The 16,421-nt window shown below is 42.3% G+C and overlaps 1 protein-coding gene across 1 annotated transcript in view; it reads left to right on the top strand.

Moving 5' to 3' along the window:
- Positions 1-12,255, top strand: part of LOC306968965 (rho-related GTP-binding protein RhoN-like) — a 64,557-nt gene extending 52,302 nt beyond the window's left edge. The window contains 2 exon segments of the mRNA XM_079564566.1: positions 3,121-3,255; positions 11,343-12,255. Of these exon segments, the coding sequence (XP_079420692.1) occupies positions 3,121-3,255; positions 11,343-11,612 (405 nt within the window). The 3' untranslated portion in view covers positions 11,613-12,255.
- Positions 12,256-16,421: the final 4,166 nt, after the last annotated feature.

The following is a 16,421-nucleotide window of genomic DNA, read 5'->3' as shown; positions in this document are numbered from 1 at the left end:
TTCAGAAATATCGTGGATGAGTTTTTTATGTTTTTTTCTCGTATTTGCCGGTCTGCTAGTACCCGAAATCGGAAGTCGTGATGTCACACTTAAAGGCGCTATACATGATTTTACTTCTAGAAATGGAATGAACATTATTTTATCCTCCTTAAGCATATTGCAAACTCAAATCCTTGTAGGGATTATAAAAAAAAAGGGGTATCAAATGATAAATTATTTGTATAAATTTCATGAACTTTCAGGCTATTTTTGTAGCATTTTTGTGAACGTGAGCCTGAAAAGTGACCCTACAAGTTGTGAAATTTGCCTATAAACCTGTCCCTGTAAAGAACTTGGATGCTACAAATACATTAGGAAAGTTCCGAATGAGTTTGGACCACAACTACTATTGTAATTTAGTGGCTCTCCGTTTCATTGTTGGCAATCAAAAAATCAGGTGTAGGGTCTTTAACAAACGTATTGATGATGGGAGAGTGTGACCGCTGCACAAAACCTTCTCCAGCACATCCCAAATATTCTCAATGGGGTTTAGATCTCGACTCTTTCATCATGTGAGCGCAATGAATCCGTGCCATCAGGGAAGAAGAAATCCATTGATGGAATAACCTGGGCATTCAGGATGTCCAGGGAGATGAGCTGATCTCATTCTTTGGGCACATTGTTTAACCTAGACCTGAACAGTTGTCAACAAAACCAGGTGGATGTGTACCACCCTCGTCCACTCTGGAAGGGAGAGACATAAGAAACCTCCAGGCCACCTCTCCTTGAAGGCAGTCATAATGTTTACACTCAGACAGTAGCCTATATAAACTCGGAGCCTCAAGTGTTACAGGTCATCGGTCTTAAACCCGAAGAATGCTCCTCCCGTGTGTTCGGTATGAGGAGCATTCTCAGTGCGGCGCTTCTCTGTTGGTTCAGCTGAGTTTCTGGAGTGACATTTAATCCGAGGGAGGTTTATGTGAACGAAGGAGCCGCAGCCCTTTTCCTGAGCATCACCCCAGAATAGATTTGTTGACAGATGCGCCATCATGATTTCGACAGATTCACGATACGGCAAGAAACGATCAGATATTATCCTGTAATGCTGTGATTTTACGTTAGATATCGGAATAATTTGACAACACTTGATATATTCTGTTCATTGATATTACCGCAGTGTTGGTAAAAAAAAAAAAAAAGGTCGGTGCCATGTAATAAGATATAATAAATTACAAGTATTTTCCGTAAAGAGTAGCAAATGATTAATGTCTGTTTTGTCAATAGGATAATATTAGCAAGTGAATAAGGGTTTATTTATATTCAATAGCCTATAATTGTGATGTCAAATTAATAAACGGCATATTAAAAAATGTGATTTAGATTTTTATCATTTTATTCAATTTAGCGCAGCTGCTTTAGGGTTTATATCTTCATAAATTTGGTTGCTTGATTGGTCATTTTGGCAGCACAATTCTAAGTGGTAATAAAAAGGCCATGGGCAAAAGCATAATACGATTTCACAAAACAGGCACAAAAGAGCTCAAATGAAATGAAATCAAATGTATTTCTCCAGTTTTATTAGGTTCTGAGGATTAACGAAGCACCTTTGTTTCTATGGCATCGGTTACTGTGGAAACGCTCAAATCTCAAAGTGTAATGACAACAGAGCGTACAGCTTATATGCTAGTGTGGTGCCTCATTTGAAAGCTGAGTCCTTCTAGTTTTTAAAAAATATGTGTAAGATCTGTGTGAGTTAACCCTGACATGAACCGAGCACAAACATGTGATGGAAAAGCAACAATAAGACGATACAAAAGCGACAATAACACACGAATAAAGAGTGATGAAAAAGCGAGAGTGACAAAAAAAAAAAAAAAAAGCAATGGAAAAGCAATTTAAAAAGCACACAAAAAATGACAAAAAAGCAATTCTTCAACATGTGACAATAACACAGCAAAACAGTGACGAAAAAAGGAAAAGCAACAATAAGACAATGAAAAATGCAACAAAAACACGACTAAAGAGTGATGAAAAAGCAACAAAATGACAAAAACATGTCCAAAAAAATGATTAAAAAGACGAGAACACAACAAAAACACTTCACCATGTGACAAAAACACAGCAAAAGAGTGACAAAAACGTGCTAGAAAAGCAACAATAACACAACCGAAAAAAAGCAACAAAGACACGACTAAAGAGTGATGAAAAAGTAGCAAAAAATCAACAAGAAAGTCACGAAAAGCATGACAAATAAACTACGAAAACCAGACAGAAACACTTACAAACTGCGACAAAAAGGCAGTGACAACGCAACAAAAAGTTACGGTCTGTTGTGTACTGTAGGTCTTAGCTTTCAAATGAGGTGTTACTCTGGTATATAGACACTTATCCTGTTGTGTTACGGGTCAAATTGACCCATTTTAAAGTTTGAAGATCTAGGAAAAATATTTAAGTATTTTTTCAATAAGAAACTTCTTGCCTTATTTAGTGTAATCTACATATAATATGAAAATGGTCCGTCTCACATATTTGCAACCACCCCCTGCATGTTTATATCACACAGATACTGTTCGGGTCAATTTGACCCAGCAGTCAAACTGAAGGTAAGAGGGTGTCAAAAATGTCTGTGTACTTCCTTCTTTGTAACTGTGAGACAGATTTCACCCCCAATCACACACACAGGCACACCCCCTAAAATAATAATTAGTAATGGAGTTAGTAATGAAATAATGAAATATTCACATTGCTTGTTAGGATTTTTTTGGTTTCAGACACTTTTGGATAATTAAACATGTACCAGGTCAACCTGACCCGGGACACCATAGACAAATGAACATAATATTAAGGCCACTGTCCAGTTCTTGGTTCAGAAGGACAAGTGCGAGTGCTACTTTAACAACTTACTTAGAGCACTGAATTGTGTCTAGGTTGTAATTATTTGGTGTTTTTAAATGTGTTTTATCTTTCTGTGAAGCACTTTGGTCCTCCTGGTGTTGCTGTAAAGTGCTATATAAATAAACTTTGATTGATTGATTGAAGAACAATGATGTAAAGCCTTCAATATTGCATTTCATTGTAGTTATAGGAGGCCATGTTAGTAATGTTAGTAAACTGTTATTTCTGGTGTTTTTGTTTCCGCAGTGGCAGGGCGAGACGCAGGAGTTCTGCCCCAATGCCAAAGTGGTGCTGGTCGGCTGCAAGCTGGATATGAGGACGGACGTCAACACTCTCCGCGAACTGTCCAAGCAACGCCTCATCCCCGTCACCCACGAGCAGGTGAGAACAGCCGGGCCAATATGTCCACGCGTCCCAGGGCAGCCAAAAAACCCACATACTGTAAGGAAATTAGAAAGCTGTCCGGTGCGCTTTTCCCCATCACGTGTCAGCGGTGCCGTTACAGTGAGATCCCGGAGGAGGAGGCGCGAGAGGAGGAGCAATCAAGCACCTCCAGAACAAGCACTAGTGTTATTCCTTTGGGGCGCCGTGCTGGGGTCGGCGTTCTGACCAGAATGTGCTGACAGGCTGTGTAAGTTTGCTTATGATGAGAACTGGGGGGAAGCGGAACAGCAAGGGGAAAATTTTCACTTTGAGAAAGATGCTTGGATTTAGGGCTGAGCAACTATTAGCAAATCGGAAATACAATTTAGTCAGTCCAAGCAAGAAGATATCTTTCCTCCATTGTGTCGTTCTCTGTGTAAAACCTGCTAATTCTGCTGCTTAGACCTTTACAAACATGCATGACATCCTTGTATTATTTTAGCTAAAACTGTGGCTAAAATAAGCATAAACCAAGACTAATCTAGGACTAAACTAGCCTGGTCCATACCAGACCCTCGTACTCATTTCGTACAAGGGTCTGGAACAATTGAGCTCCGTTATCAGGTGGGAGGGGTGAACTCCTTTGAAATGATTGGATCTGATTTTCCCTAGCGTTTGATAGCATTGTATGTAATGCGCCCGAGTGAGTGAACCAAGCTATTATAACTCTTGGGAGCATTCCTTGCGCATTCCAAGGCTTCAATTTCAATTTCTGGATATTTGGGAGCCAAGCCAGAACGGATTGAAGAGCTTCCTTTACTTTCGTGTCCGCTGCCATCGTCAAACTACAACCAGCAAATGCGGTGCAAATGCTTGACGTCACCTACAGCACCCACCTCGCCTGCTCACTGTATGGTAGGTTGAAATTCAACCGATGTAACGCGGCCACTGAGATCAGACCCAGACGTACATGTAGGGAAATTATAATTGACCGGAGTTTATGGATGGCTAAGGCCAGGCTAAGACTAAACCCAAGGAGACTTCGTAACATGTATTCTCCAGACTATAATTTGTTGCTCCGGAGTATAAGTCGCACCAGCCACCCTGGTGCACCGTTGACAAGCCTCTCCCGGCAGCACGTTGCCCAAGCACCCATTTGCGAACCTGTTCCTCCGCCTTTCACCACAAGTTTCTCGCTCACTCCAAACTTTCTTTCTGCTGTTCGAAAATAACCTGTGAAATTAAATAATAATATATTTTGATATATAAGTCACACCTGAGTATAAGTCGCACCCCGAGCCAAACTATGAAAAAAGTGAGACTTAGAGTCTGGAAAATACGGTATCGTTAATTTTACCTTAGCTTTACCTGTTGTTGTTTATTTATTGTTAGTGAATTTGTTTAGTTATTATAGATACAAGGCTTTATCAGTAAAACCAGTCTCTGTGGCAAAGGACAGATCAATACTTTTGCTGCACTAAAATAGATTTGATTTGGCCTTTGAAAACAGTGCCACACAATGAGTAAAGCAACAAGCTTCTGCTCATTTTTGAATGGCATTTTTTTCCTTTGTCTAGTCGGTCAAAACCAGGCAAAAACTATGAATAAACCACTAAAACTGACTTCCGATTAAACTAAATGCTTTAACAGCTAATAGTAAAAGCCTGAGCACCGCAGTTTGACCCGCATGACTAAGCATTTCACTTTTGCCAAATCCGTTGCTACTGTAGATTTAGATAGTTACAGAATGCATGAAGGGGAAACTGGACATTGATTAATGACCGAGCCGTTTCGTCATGTGGTGCGTTGGCCTCGCAGCCAAGTGGAGCGAGGAGAGTCGACGAGGAAAGGCGTGAAAAGCTGTTGTGAAAACGTGTGAATTTTAATCAGCGCTGAAAGTGTTCATACAGGGCTCCTCCATGTACGGCATTGAAAGGTGAAGTGTGTTTTGAACTCCACAACAAAAGCCCATAGAACAGGAGAGGCTGTACACCGAGCAATGTCTGAATACGGTATAGAGGAGGCAACAATGCACTACATATAAGCAGATGATTAGTGTAGCTGTGGTGAAGTGGTTGTTGTACAAATGTAAAGTGTCGTATAGGAACATAAAACTGCAGGCTGTCAGACTGTACAATAAGACTGTGAAGTAACGCCGACTGTAACAAGTGAATTTCTCCTTTGTGAGATCAATAAAGGTTTATCTTATGTTATCTTATTGATTCTTCATATTAACATTCAAGGCACAACAAAACATGTGCCGCTAAGGGTCTTAAATTCATACTTTTCCCCGTCTGCAGTTCAGAAAATGAGACAAAGAGCGGTGGTAACAGAGGCTAAACTATACTTGGGTGAAGGTTGGAAGGCTGAATAAATTTACATTCAGTGTAATCTACAGAGAATACTTCCACCGTCGAGCCAAGGTTGCTGAGAAACGAAGCTAAAAGTTTCTATTCCTCACGAAGTTTGACCTTTGGAACTTATTTCTATAATGTACTGCAATGTGATAGTTGTTATAAGTTATTATTGATGCATGAGCCCATATTTGCTCCTTTGTTTTATGGGAAATTGCTGGTATCAAATGGCTTAATATGAATACATTACATCAGTAGTTCTTAAATCTTTCTCTCCAAGAACAGTATGATTAATATTTGACGTCCTATGTCCCACGAGGGCAAAGCAGGGGTGCCCAAAGTGGGGTTCGCTGGAACGAGTTCATTGGCCCGCCAGAGAGTGACCTACTTTTGCGCTGCATATAATTAATTCTCCCATTCATCCTCAATGGTAAATATGGATACAGTACACTTTTTGGCCACCAGGGTCAAATTGGGGGCGCTGTTTCACTCCTTTCGCAAAGTTAAGGAAACACTGTTGTGGTGTCTTGGTATTTAGCAGTCACAGAGCGTTGTAGCATCAACTTTCTCAGTTTTCCAACTTTTATTGCAAAGGTTGTTGACATCAACAAAGGTACATGTTAAAAATGGACTATAAAAGAATTTATGCTGAACTGACACTTTCAAAATGATCAAATGTATCATTTACTTTGGCAAAGGATGAGGCAAAGTCACTGTTTGTAGGCTACTGTAAAACTGTTGTTGATTACATTTTGCACTATGTTTCTGATTTTGTTCAACTGAAAGTAGGATTTTGCCATAGTTAACATTTGTTTTAATGTAGCATGTTATTTGCATAGATAGAATCAAATGCAAATGTACACCAAAATAAAATATTATTTGCAGTTAAATGTGTTTCATGCTTGACATCGCCGTGTTTGGCCCGCACACCACTGGCACTTTTTCATTTTGGCCCTCGGAGACAAAATATTTGGGCAGCCCTGATCTAAAGAGTCTTAAAAAATGCCTTAATTGAAATACTATCATTTCTAAACTGGGTGTAAACAAAGCAAACAAACTAGAAAACCCCTGACTTAAATGCATTACTAAAGCACAAATGGATTGATCACATTGTTAAGAAGTGTGTCTGTCTCAAACAAAACCAACATGCATGCATTCTTTAGTTCAGTAAAGGTGAAATAGAAAAAAAGGTCATTCCTTGCTAAGCCGTGTCACGTGTGCTGTTATCAAGTTTCTGATCCCTTATCGAATACCAGCTCCTCAGCTCTGACCACTCTGTGAACCCTGAGACGTTTCCGCTCTAATCTGTCTGAGATCTGATCAGGATTTTCCGTTCGTCCTCAAAACCTCAACCGTCACAAGTCCATCTGAAAAGGACTTATTTTTTTTGGCTTGTCGTACACGAGCTTGGGATAAAACTTACTGGGAATGAGAGGTTCTTTGTGGTCCTGGAAGATTAAATCAAGCCTTGACCTTGTTTTCTGCTGACCAGACTTGACAATGACAGGTAAACAAATATAAATAGGTTTAGACATAATTTGAATATGTTGTCAGGGTATGTAACGTGCACACACTCATCGTTTTAAAGGTGCACTATGTAACTGTTAATGTGGAAAAAACTCTCAATGATGGCCTTTATGATGCTCCAGAATCAATTGTTTTGGGGTTTCTGGACAGTTTCTGTTACGAACCCCTAAAAACAATTGATCCTGGAGCATCATAGAGTCCACTGTGAGGGAAAGCAAAGATGCCAGGCTGCACCCACTGAGTCACTAAGAGGTCAAATATACTGTATTTTCCGGGCTATAAGTCACACTTTTTTTCATAATTTGGCAGGGGGTCTTATACTCCGGAGCAACTAATATGTGTTTTTTCCCCCCTTTTTTAAATTCAAATATATAATTTCACATGCCACTAAAGGGCACTGCAGGCTAATCGAGCAGCAGAACGAAAGTTTGGAGTGAGGGAGAAGCGGAGGTTACAAAACAAAGCTAATCGTGGGCTAAAAGCTAGATGGCCACAGCTAGAGGAAGTGAGTTTGCAAATGAGAGCTTGAAAAACATGCTGACGGGAGAGGCTGGTCAACGGTGTAGTTATGCCTCCGTGCCCAGGAAGTTGCCATGGCGATTCTTCTAGAAGTGACACCGAGGATGACGATTTCAATGGATTTAGTGATTTGGGGTGAGATGGGAAGTTCTTTATGCTATAGTTATCTGAACTGTTTATGTGACATTAAAGGAATAGGCCACCGTTTTTACATACTGAGATATGTTCTTACCTAACCTTAGACGAGTTAATATATACCCGTCTGGTCTTTGTCCGTGCGCTCTGTCACGCAAACGAAGCACATAAGCAGCCTCTCCCACATGTCATATAGCTCCAAAAAAGCTCACGATAGAAGCTACCAAGCTCTTCCACGTGTTTTCATGTGAAGTATATTTACACAGAAATGTAACATGTCGATTTTATAAGCAGATAAAAAGGGGTACTATATTGTGAGGCGTAATGATACGAGGAGCACAACGTCCACGCAGTAACTCCTAAAGGTTATTGACGGAAGTGAGCGGGGAAGTCTTTAGGGGTACGGGTATATATTAACTCATCTAAGGTTAGGTAAGAACATATCTCAGTATGTAAAAGCGGTGGCCTGTTCCTTTAACATACCAGACACCTATTCAGTTCGTTGTTTATGCTTCGTGTAGCTAGCCATCAATGTGCTACGTTAGCATACCGTGCGTCTGTTCAGCCTGTTGTTATTTTATTCATTACACATTTTTTGCCCAGTGCGTCTTATGCTCCGGAGCAACTTATTGTCCGGAAAATACTCTACACAAAGGTTTTTATTTGTTTTTTTTTCACATAAAAATTGCATAGTGCACCTTTAAGATGCCACAACAAGAGTACAAGCAAAGTTGCTTTTGTTATTCATACATTTCAGCTAAAAAAAAGTCTATGACCATTGCAACAAAACAAAACCCCAGATATTGATGCTTCATACACAGCACTAGTTTTGACGCATTTAACTCTATTTCACCAATTCCTAGACCAATTATCCCAGACACATGTTATTTTGCTTGCAGACTAATAATACACTAATGAGGACTCCAAAAAATTATGATAAAATCAGCTTGAATGAAAAGTTCTTTCATGCAAGGGATTCATGGGAAATACGGCCTCCTTGTCTCATCTGATCTGACCGAGGTTTAGTGAATCTTTATTATTAGATTAAACGCTCTGTCCATTGAACTACGCAAACCGTAACCACAGATTGTTTAAATACCATATTACGCTTTGTAAAAGTCTTTTGGACATCTCGGCACAGACTAATATACTACAATAATAAGGTCTCTACCACTATTAATACTGTATGAACAAGAGTTAATTGTCAAATGAGGCCAAATGAAAAAGCAATTATATGCAAGGGATCATAAGAAACACAGTCTCGTCTCTTCTGATGTGACCTTTATGTGTGTTGGCGCGTCTCAATCATGAAACCAGAGAAGCGCCTTTGCAAAGAGGGAAGCGGAAGGGAATCTGAAATTGTATTAGGTGTATTAGATTCAATGTCAGTAAAGCAATTTAAAGCTCAATTAGCAGGAATATTGTAACATTACTCCCACTGAGCGCGAGTGCTGCTGGCAAGTCTGAAGCCTGTAAATAGCTGCGTAGACAAAGGCTGACCGCAGACGGTGAAGGCTACATTAATCATGCATAACATTTGTTTCTAGACAGGTGATTGAGATTCAGTGGATGTAAAACTGCCTAACAGGGCTCGTGCCGACTTATTAGACTATTAATTAAAAAAAATAATACATTCAACACTGAAAGCCCCTTCAATTTTTTTTCAATAGTTCTCTGTACTCTGTGGTGTTGAGTGACATGTGTAGCCACAGGTGCCCTGGGGTAAACTAGAGCTGGATTCACACCAACCTGACGCACTGTCGCTGTTTGGGGGGCAGAGCGACTATTTGTCTGCTCAGCTCAGGTTTCCTCTCGTCTGCCCCCGTCTCACCCACTCAGAGCAACATCTACACTGAAGCGACCTTAACCGCAGACCAAGCCCGACAGCCCCAAAGCGCACATGCATGATGTTGTGGCTCTCTGTGAAATGTTTGTACCGTACGTCTAGCAGTAAGTTGTAAGCAAAATGTCGCCGTGTGGTGGTATCGTCTCTGCCATGTGGATTGTTTTCTCAAAGAATCCCGGCATCTTTTTATTTGTGTTAAGTGACATTTATCCAGCTAGTTGATAAGACAATATGTTGCGTGCCTGACACTGTTGCGAAGCAGTTAGCGCTCGTGCTTCACAGCTAGAAGGTCCTGGGTTCAATCACCTGGACGGAGCCTTTCTGTGTGGAGTTTACATGTTCTCCCTGTGTCTGTGCAGGCTACCCCACCAGTAAAAACACGTACAATGGGTGAATCCTCCAGCCAGGTGATTCTGACCATTTGCTCTACAGTTGGAGATGGGTCCCCAGGGGCTGCTCTGCGGTCGCCTACTGCTCCTTATGGGTCTCCCCAGTGGCTTCAAAAGATGGCGGTCAAATGCAAAGGAGAAACTTCCCTACGGGGACAATAAAGTAAACCTTAAGCGGGAAGTAGGCAAATTTGGTCCGTTCAGTCACTCAAAAACACAGTAGAAAATCTGCCCTTCCAATATCCAGCTGATTCGCCGTCAATCCAAATCTCCCAGCCTGGTACTGCCCCAACTCAGTCCTGTCCCAAAACATGGACATTGTCTGGCAAACTCATCTCTAGACTAAACTGAAAGACAGAAACAAACGCAGCAATTGGGAAGGTTATTGGCATGAATATAAGTTTTGGCGCTGACCATGGCAGAAGATATAGGTGTTCGATGAGCAGTAGGGAGCCTGGACACTGGTGGAGGATTGTGAGGATGGAGAAGGATGAGTGACAGAAACATCTGGATGGGCAGAGGCGGTGATGGGGCGGAGGTAGGTTCTCTGGCAAGCGGACGAGGCCGTGAAGGAGAAGGGTTAAATGCAGAATCCTGGGAGATGATTGGATCTGGTGTGGGTGCCTAGGCTTAACTAACTGTACCACCAAAGGCTTTTTGAATGAACAGGCCACCGTTTTACCATACTGAGATATGTTCTTACCTGAGCTTAGACGAGTTCATACGTACCTGTCTGGTCTTTGTGTGGGCCCGTGGAAGAGCGTAGTAGCTTCCAACTTCACCTCCGATTGGAGCTATATGAATACACTGGGAGAGGCCAAATGCAAACAACATCTTTGGTCATTTTGCATGACCGAGGGCACGCACAAAGACTAGACAGGTACACACTCGTCTAAGCTCAGGCAAGAACATATCTCAGTATGTAAACATGGTGGCCTGTTCCTTTAAACATTTGTACACATGACTCACATGTAATGCATTCATCTTTGTTCCTAATCCACAAACATTTAGGAAAAAAACAGTGAAATGAAAAGTAGAAATCTCAAGTAACTTTCTCTCCGTGCTGAAATATCATCTTAGCGACAAACTGCAGAACTCCAAGTAAGACCCGGTGTCATCGTGGCTGACAGGGTGAAAAAGGTTGGAGATACTGTTTCACCACTGCTTGTCTGTCTGACATCTTGGAGATATTTTTAGATGCGCTTCAACAAAACAATAAGACACAAACAAGGGGGGAACAAAATACAGATGTGCAACTCGACTTGAAAGAGACCGAACAGGCCACCAAAAGCAACATTGTCAATCTCACACTGTGTTTTTCTCTCTTTGTCGCAGGGCAGCACAATAGCGCGTCAGATGGGAGCCGTGGCCTACGTGGAATGCACCTCCAAGGTTTCGGAGAACAGCGTACGGGACGTGTTTCACATCACCACCCTGGCGTCCGTGCGGCGGCCCCACAAAACGCAGATGAAGCGCAGCAGTTCACGTCGGGGCCTGAAAAGGGTGTCCCAGCTGCCCCTGGCCCCGCTGCCGGGACGGACTGAGCAAATGGACCAAGCGCCTGCCATTAGGAAAGACAGGGCTAAGAGCTGCGTGCTGATGTAGAGACTGCTTTCATTTCAATGGACTGTATATACAACACAGAATATAACAGAGGAAGAGGTCTATTTATTGTTTAATTTGTTTTCTCCTCATATTTTATGTTTTTTGCACTGCTGTAAGGAACGCTTTGGATTTGTTGGCGTTTACGTACTGTTTGTGCCGTTTTGAAGCTGTTTGGTGATATGGATGAGCCCTCTTGGAAATGAGAAAAGATGAATTTATTCTCCCAAACTGGTCAAACAAAGAGGATGACACTGCGCTGCTTCACTAAGAGACAAAGCCAGGTGCCATTTTGGACCCGCCTTCTGCTTTTGAAGAACAGTTATTGGGTGTTTCTCATTTGTCAGGATCCTTTCTCATTTGACCAGCGTTGTTGCCTTCCTTGGGAGTCGGCTTCTCTGAAACAGGCAAAGCAAGCGAGTGAGCGGCTGCCGCTTGTCACGCAGTCAAATCATAAAATATCGATATAACAAAAACAACTTTTCTGAGTAAAATGTGTCCAGAAAGCTTATAGAAAGTTTATAAACTGGTTTTGGTTGTGTGTCCTCTTGCTTGAGCAATTTGGTTTGAATAAAAAAACTAAAATGGCAAGGATTTAAATGTAATGTAGGTCCTGTTTATTGCTAATGATAACGCAGCCTTAACTTGACAATACGCTACAGGCTTACATTTTCTTTTCTTTTTTTTCAAAATGGCAATTTACTTGACTTGCAACGCTTCTGTTGTTGATTTTTTTGTTTTCACACGTGAGACATTATTTTATGCAGTAAGGACATACTGTACGTTAGTGATGCGCGGGTCGGATTCTGTCAGGTTCAGGTTTTTTGTTCTCACATTGTTGGCTTACAACAATGCTGTGAATTGTTGAATGTTTAGTTTTATGCAGTAAACATATCCTTAGCATGTTTTGTTTAGATGTCACCTGGCCTATCACTTCTGTATGACTTGATCACCGCTACAAATGTGGCACAATAGTAGTGCCCAAGCACATAATGACACGCACATGTGATGAAAATAATGCATCAACAAGAAGCAAGGTAAAACTAAAATAACAAAGACACAGCATCTTACTAACCATAGGAGAGCAACTTCTTGTAGCGTCAGGTAAGCTGCTCCACTTTAGTCCAAACTCCGAAAGAAAGAGTTGTCCATGACGTGATAGAAGTAAAGCCTCATGATAGTTTCTGCTCCTCATTTCCTGATAAGTCCATAAGCGATTTCAGAGGTTCCTCAGTGGCGTAGTAGCAAAACAAAGCATCAACTGCTAATTCTCCACTGTAAACTCCCGTTTGAGTGATAGCCAGCTGAGGCGAGACTCATGCCACTGTTTTTTAATGTATGCAGGGTCGGGTCAGGTCGGGTCGGGAAACTGAGACACTTTTCTTTGGGTCGTGTGGGTCGGGTTTGATTTACAGCGGGTCGGGTTGGTGCGGGTCAGAAAAAAAGCCGACCTGCGCATCTCTACTGTACATCATTTAGGTGTGGTTTCGTTGCTAAATAAAGTTGTGTTAAAAAAAAAGGTGTGTCTTCTGTGAATTAGCCTAATGCTGCGTTTACACATAACGACGACAAGTCACGAATGCCACGAATCCACATTCGTGGCCGAGGATCACGAATGTGGGTGATTCGGGGCAGAGGTTTCACGCGCCGCCACGAACTGTTGCGACCTGTTACTGCGTGTTACGATTAATGGCACGAATTATTACGCACGGTCACGAATATGCGTCCCGCACTGCTGCGCGCTGTTGCGTGCTGTTGCGTTCTGTTGCGTTCTGTTGCGTTCTGTTGCGTTCTGCTGCGAGCTGCTGCGAGTTATTGGGAATTGTCGCGTTCTGTCAAAAATCTGTCAAGAATTGGGCGAATGTGGACAAGATCGCTGCCGCGCACACCGGGTTTGAGGCGGAGCAGGGACGTCTCGCTCCGGCGTGCGCCCCTGACTCGTTGGGCTCGCGCCAAATCGGGTTAAACAAAAAGCAAATACACCAGCGTCGGGCCTGTCCATATACTGAAGAATAGCAATAGTTTTTCAGTCTATGGGACAGTCACACCAGTTCAACCCCGCTCCTGTCAATGCGTAACACGGGCAAACGCATCAACAAACGCACGCGCTTCATGTCAGATAAGTCCGTGCAACAGCCGCACAATTTGGGCTGACTTTGCTCCACAGAATAAGCATAAAAACACTACACTCACTGTGCACTCGATCTTCTGAGGATCCGTCGTAGAACTTGCTGCCCTTAAACCTCTTTATCCAATGATTCTCACTCGTCTGGTCAGTCCTCAGCTCCAGTTGGAAAAACTTTATAATCCACAACACAGGCCTGTCTTCACGTGCCCCGCGCCCACCGCCGCTTGTTTTACGCGTCTAAGGTTGTAAATAAGCCTTAACTTATCTGTAGTGTAGCTGCTGGAACCATGCGCTGTTGTTTTGGTCAGTGGAGGCAGCGTGGGAGATGCATTCAGGGACCGCGGGAAAGGCACTTCTTACTGTCCTTTTTTCCCCACAAACGCGGGGAAAATCGGGACAAATATATAACAGTGGGGTTCTCCAGCGGGGGGGCAATAGGGGTGGCAGGGACTGGCTCCCAAACATCAGGAGGAACGACCGCAGGAGGAGGAAAAGCACCTGAGGAGCGGCGGCGGCAGGTGCTGTCCCGGGCCTGGAGCGCGGACTGGCCGAGTGTGTGTGACTTTCCTTTTGCTGCTGCAGGTCCGAAAATGTACTTTTCGGCGTAGCGTGTGTTTACATCAATTTTGTGAGTGAAAACAGTGATTCTGCTCTACGAATGCTCTACGAATGCCCTCACGCTGAATTACGAAGCGCCACGACGCATCACGAAAGGACGCGCTCCGTTGCGAACTCCACGAACAGAGGGTGATTCGTGACATTCGTGGAAGATTTTTTGACAGACAAAAACTTTCTCCACGAACATCACGAATGTCACGAACTGATGCGTTCTGTTAAGAATCCCATTAAGACGCGTTAAGTCATGTTACGAACGTCACGAATGACGAAAAAATGCCATTCGTAACGCATCGTGCCTATGTGTAAACGCAGCATAACAAAGGGATCGCGCTGGAGGGTGTGAGCGATTTGGGTAAAGGTGGTTCAGCCATTGAGGATCCTGGCAACTGAGAAACACCCAGCGACGAGGGCAGAGGTCGCCTCTTGTGGGGTATTGGTTGCGTTCACGACATTGTAGAGTTTGATGTCATAATGTGAGATGGAGGGCAGGTTTTTGAAATACATAGAACAGCAAATCGAAAATTGCAGAACACCACCATGAAATCATTAGTATGACTTAAAGTAGACATATCATGCAACTTATATCACGTTGTTCCCTCAACTAAAACACAACTTGAGAATCATTTTTGCTTCATTCACGCAGTTTTGTGTAAACCCACTCACTTAAGTCACAACTTCTGGATTTGTTGCATGGAAACAAAAATGTTCCTCCACATTTAGAGGCGATAACCCATGAAGTCAAAGTGTGTTCTTCATGGCACCACTGATTAGCTTGCGTGCCCTTAGCTGAAAGTGTTGTTTTCACTGTTTATAACGTGTCAGTCCCACGAGTACCTGGAGAAGGTGCTCCAGAGTGTTTTGAAGTCCTGTCCATACTCACTTCTTACTGCCTCCTCTTCCCATCGACATTATTCAAGATTATGAAATGTAAAATATCAAGAGGAGTCCAAAATAATGTTTCCAAAGCCTCAATTATGCATGAAATGTCCACTTTAAAGTCTTTTCAACCGACAGCAACAATTACAGACGTTAATGCGATCGCTTTAGTTCTTTTGTGTTGACGTAGAAGACATTAAACTTTCTGCCGGTCTTTGTTTCACGTGAAGAGACCCAGTAATTACAGAGAAACTAAAAACTGTGTCAACGCATGTACATTTTAACCGTGAAAAAGCAAATGATGCCATTAAATTCTGTCCCGTCCACTTCAATATTATGAGAATTTTTTTATCACGTCACATGAACGTAACTTTTTGGGGTTTTTGCAGTAAAAGTTTCTGTGAGGGATTCTAAGGGAGACCGATGTTCGACGGCTCAGGCCAAACAGCCGGGATTGAGATTCAGTGACGGGAATGTTGTAAAGGTGTGTGTGTGTGTGTGTGTGTGTGCGCGCGCTACCGCAAGTGCATTTGAAGCAAAGAAACAACAACAAAAGTAGTTTGCGTTTAGTTTATCACCATTCTTTGCAAATGTGTCAGTTCGACCCACTGACTGCTCCTGTTCAAAATGTTTCTTTGTGAAGAATAAAATGGTAAGATGTTAGCACTATTTTGTTGTATTTTCACTAAAAGTCTGAAATAAAAGACCCGGCTTGAAAATGGTGAAATGGTGGTGTTTTTTTCTCTCCTTCTTTTTCTAACATTTCGCTCTATTTGTTTGGACCACCTTTAGCTTTGATTGCAACACGCATTCGATTTTTCTCAAGATCTTAAGCCACAATGTTAGAGAATTAACAATGGTGTTCGAGAGGATAGATGAAGAACAGGCAGCAGTCTGGACTCTGGATGTCTTATACAGGAGAAGTTTATTTACCATCGGTGCGGGACCCGGAGACATGAACTCGAGACATTGCGCTAGTCCTACCATTCAAGTTTGTCTATGCTTCCACAGGAAAGGGATGAATACCCTCTCGAGCATCATACTGATATGCAAGCAAACATTTAGTGGCACCTGAGCACCACAGTCAAGGCTATGACAGAGATAGTACGACTTTACAGCTTGACTCAGTATGATAAATAGCGATTTAATATTATCCTCTAACACACAATATTGGTTAACCTGTAAAGTGG

The sequence above is a fragment of the Gobius niger genome (assembly GCF_951799975.1).
Source record: "Gobius niger genome assembly, chromosome: 10".
Lineage (NCBI taxonomy): Eukaryota > Metazoa > Chordata > Actinopteri > Gobiiformes > Gobiidae > Gobius > Gobius niger.
This window is presented reverse-complemented; position numbering and strand designations above follow the sequence as displayed.